Genomic DNA, 4,289 nt, shown 5'->3' on the forward strand with positions numbered 1-4,289 from the left:
GTTCACTGGTCTGGACATAAAAGAGCACTTCAGTGCGTTGGCTCAGTGCCACAGATGCCTAGCAGGCAGTATCCTGGGCGTGGTCCATCTTGAACCATGGTCCGTCCGCGGCTCAGAAGTAACAGATGTAGTGGTCCTTGTGGCAGGTGGGGCCCACGTGTACCAGCAAGGCGTAGAGGCAGTACAGCAGCGGCCCGCACCACGCTGCCGCAGGGACAGTTAGGGTCGCAGGTCCAGGCGCTCGGGGTAGCGCACGTCCCGCTCCACCTTGCTGCCTGCCAGTACCTAGAGGCACTTCAGCACCAGCGTGAGCACCGGGGGGCCACGTGCAGTTGCAGCGTCTTGGTGGCTGGCACCTTCCATCGGCCCTGTCCAGCCGCTCGGGCCTCACCAGCAGGTTCAGGGCCTGGGTCACGCTCTGCGCTGTCTGGATGTCCAGGTAAAGGTCCAGGGTGTCTGACACGCCATGGCAGTGGAGACACTGGATCCTAGATCTCCAGTGGCCTCCAAAGACCTGGTGGATCAGGGTGGCGTCCTCCTGGAAGGGCCGCACCGGCAGCTGTGGCAGTGGCGGCTGCGGCCGCTTCTCCTGCACACAGGCCCGTTGCAGGGCGTCCAGCGTGAAGATGTGGAATTCGTCAGCGTCCTCCTGCCAGCCTGCGTGGAAGCCCATGAGCAGCTTCCCCTCAGGCACAATGACGTCCCCGGGCCACAGGAGGGCCCGGGTCATGTGAGCCTGCAGGGCACACAGGGTGCAGTATGCGGGCTACCCTTAGGCTCCGGAGTGCAGCCCTAACAGCAGGTAGCAGGCCATGGGCAGGGTGTAGCTGAGGCACTGCAGGGCTGAGTTCATGTAGCAGGTCTTGCGGAGGTTCTGGAGGCCGGCCCCCTCCGCGCGGGGTCTCCCCTGGCTTCAGCTCCCAATCGGAGGGGTCTCGGTGGGAGCCAGTGGGCCCGTGGGTCGCACCCTCTCTCCCGGGGCTGTGGAGATGGTTTCTGAGGCCTGCGGGGTCCCCAGTGGACTTTGGCAGCCCCTTCACGGAATCCAGCGGATTTGAGCTTCGGGGGCTGCCTGACTCCAGACTCTTCTTTTTTGTGCACAGAGGCGGCCTCCATGTCCCCGGATGGGGATCTTTGCGAGATCTCTCCCCTGAAAGCTCCCTTGGAGAATGAGGAAGAGCCCAGGGCTGAGAAGGCCTGCAAATGAAGGCCCTGGGCGGCTCACCAGCCCTTTTATAGCCCCAGAGCCTGGTGGGAGAAGCCACGAGCTCCACCAATCAGTCGCCCCCAGGACTGAAGGGTCACCGGTTGGGGTCAAGTTTAGAGTGGGGGTGCTCATGCCCAGGCAGGCCCTGGCATGCCTTTCAGTTGGCATTCATAGAAGGATCTCAAGAAGAGGATCTCCTGAACATGGCTGTGCCCTGCACCTGATGCCTCCTATTCCTCCAAGGGAAGATGCAAAAGGGGGAGGGGGAGGGAGAAGGGAGACGCAGACATACCTAAGCTGGCCTTGGAAGTCATGGGACCCAAAGGCTGGAGTTGATGTGAATAAAATGTGTATAGGTTTGTATATTGTCTCTGAACCCAGGACGCCAGAGGCCACCAGCAGCTGGAGGCTGCAGGCGAGGTGCTCCCCAGAGCCCTCAGATGGAAAGGGGTCCCGCTCGCACCTTGATCTGTGACTCCTGGCATCTGGACTCTCAGGGAATTCCTTTCTGTTCTTGTAAGCCACCTCTTTGGTGGCAGCGGGACATGGAGACTCTAGGAAATGAATAGGATGCCGTCCTTCAGAAGTGCCCTACCTATGACGTCTGTTTTTCAAAACCATTGCATCCAATGAGGTCAGTTGTACTGGAGGTGTGATCAGAATCTCAGCTGAGCATCAAATATGATCCACAGGCCCGAGTCACCAGGCAAAAAGCCACAGTGAATCTCCTAGACGTGGGTCACTCAGCAGAAATCTTGGTGGCGGACCTTGTGCTACCGGGTGTTTTGTGTGTGTGTGTGTGTTTGTGTGTGTGTGTGTACATCCGCAGTCACGCACGGACACTCCTTGATTTGAACGGTCCGTCGGCATCCATGAGCACCCTTCAGCCCCTGCCTTCTCACAGACAGCGCCCCCCGCTTGACCTTCCCCCTCGGGTCTACCCAGAACTGGGCAAGTCCAGGCACCTGGCTCTGCCTTCCCCATAGGAGGCTGCAGGAGGGGGGATTTCATTGGCGCCCCTCGACCAACAGAGGGCGCGACAGGCCTGCTGAAGCATTTCCAGGACTTGTAGAGGACTTGGGAGATTCCGCATGTGTCTGAGGAGCCCCACAGGGGACCTTATCCACGTCTTGCGGGGCGGCATCACTGTTTCCTGGGTCGAAGAGAGGACAATACATATTTAGACAGGCTCGGGTGGGCCCAGGACAACCATCTTTGGCAATGGCGGGTCCGCGGCTGTGCGCTATGGTGGAAAACCTGGAGGACGCTTGGGCATCTGGTCCCACGTTTCCCAGCCTCTCCAGGGTGGCGAGAGCAGTGACAGCCCACCAGGGAGGGATTAGAAATGTTTTGAGGCCTCTAGTGAGCCATACAAGCCTCCCCGGGTGTGTGGAGCTGCTGATCCTGGGAGGGTATCCGGACGTTTTTGTGCATTCGCGGCCATACTGAGGGCATAATCCACCCCGGTTCACAGCAGCACAGCTGGACATGCGCCTCAAAGGGGGACATGGAGCCAGACACTAGTCCCAGGAGTGGAGACCCAGCTCCATTTGACAGAACTGCGGCCTGGAAGTGCGGGTAGGTCTGGGTAGCGTGCACCGCGGGCTGTTGGGCCCCAAAACGCAGGGCACGCCTCGTGAACAGAGACTGAAATCAATGCGCACAACAATCGGCCCTCAGACTGAAGCTTCACCGATTGGATTCTGATTCAGGACAACTACCTGGGCTGCAGGCTCCATCCGTGACCTTCCTTGGTCGGGGTGGGTGCGGTAGGTGACCTATATTTGTGTCTCTCTCACATTGAAGTTTCTCTGTCAGTCTCTTTTCCTCCATTTCACCCTCCCTACAGATCAATGGGTAAGTATCCTTGGGTGAGTATTTCCTAAGGAAAAAAAAAAAAAGAGAGAATACCTACACGGGTTCACGAGTATCGAACTTTGCCATAATTGCAGAGTCCTTGTCCTGGAACCCTGGAACGTTGCCCGCCCTCCCCGCTTCCCCACCCTCCTCACCCCCACCCAGTGCTCAGCCCAAGGCTCTTTCGCAGGCCCCTCGCTGCGCCTCTCCTGCTGCTGAGATGAGATCACTGACATGTGGGCAAGGACCTGTGCCACTTCTTCTTCCTCCTGTTCACCTTGGCTCCTCCTTTAGGACCAGGGCCTTGGCCAGTGACCTTGGGCCCCCAGGGGAGGATGTCCCCGGCTGGATGGTTAAGCAGGTGGTCGGTCCTGCCCCTTCTGCTCCGGGACTGGTTAATGACGATGGCTTGAGCGGGCAGGGCACACTCGACCTCCCTGAGTTTGAATTCAGGCTTCGGTCGGGATTGTTCCTGGAGCAAGTGCCACTGCTGTAAGCTGGTGTGCTTGACCGGAGCCTGTTGCACAGGCTCCTAGGACCCGGGACCCGTGAAGTGGGGGGCACTCTCGGGCCCCCGTGGGGTCGATGTTGCAACCTCTGGCTCCATCCCAGGGCAGCGGGCTTCCCCGCTGTCTCCTTCCAGTTCACTGGTCTGGACGTAAAAGAGCACATAAGCACATTGGCTCAGGGCCACAGAAGCGTTGCAGGTGGTCACCTGTGTGTCGTCCATCTTGAACCACGGGCCGCCCACGGCTCAGACGTAGCAGAAGTAGTGGCCCCTGTGGCAGGTGCAGCCCGCGTGGACCAGCACGGCGTAGAACCGGTACAGCAGTGGGCCCACGCCAACCCCCCGGGACAGGTAGGGCCGAAGGTTCAGGCGCTCGGGGTAGCGCACGTCCCGCTCCACCTTGATGTCCGCCAGCGCCGAGAAGCATTTCAGCACCAGCATGAGCACCCGGGGGGGGGGGGGGCCGTGTGCAGGTGCAGCGTCTTGGTGGCCAGCACCTTCTGGAGGGACGCGCTGCACTTGTAGCAGTCGCCCCCGTCCAGCCGCTCGGGCCTCACCAGCAGGTCCAGGGCCTGGGTCACGCTCTGCTCCGCCTGGATGTCCAGGCCGATGTCCAGGTAAGGGTCCAGGGTGTCTGACACGCCGTGGCAGCAGAGACACTGGATTCGAGATCTCCAGTGGCCTCCAAAGACCCGGTGGATCAGGGTTGCGTCCTCC

The 4,289-nt window shown here is 60.2% G+C and overlaps 1 protein-coding gene across 1 annotated transcript in view; it reads right to left on the reverse strand.

Annotated features, from left to right (window-relative positions):
- Nucleotides 1-219: 219 nt before the first annotated feature.
- LOC102249992 (ubiquitin carboxyl-terminal hydrolase 17-like protein 6) overlaps nucleotides 220-4,289 on the reverse strand; it is a 4,988-nt gene continuing 918 nt past the window's right edge. The window contains 4 exon segments of the mRNA XM_014536265.1: nucleotides 220-285; nucleotides 392-736; nucleotides 3,660-4,025; nucleotides 4,028-4,285. Of these exon segments, the coding sequence (XP_014391751.1) occupies nucleotides 220-285; nucleotides 392-736; nucleotides 3,660-4,025; nucleotides 4,028-4,285 (1,035 nt within the window).

This window comes from Myotis brandtii, unplaced genomic scaffold (genome assembly GCF_000412655.1).
Source record: "Myotis brandtii unplaced genomic scaffold, ASM41265v1 scaffold1595, whole genome shotgun sequence".
Lineage (NCBI taxonomy): Eukaryota > Metazoa > Chordata > Mammalia > Chiroptera > Vespertilionidae > Myotis > Myotis brandtii.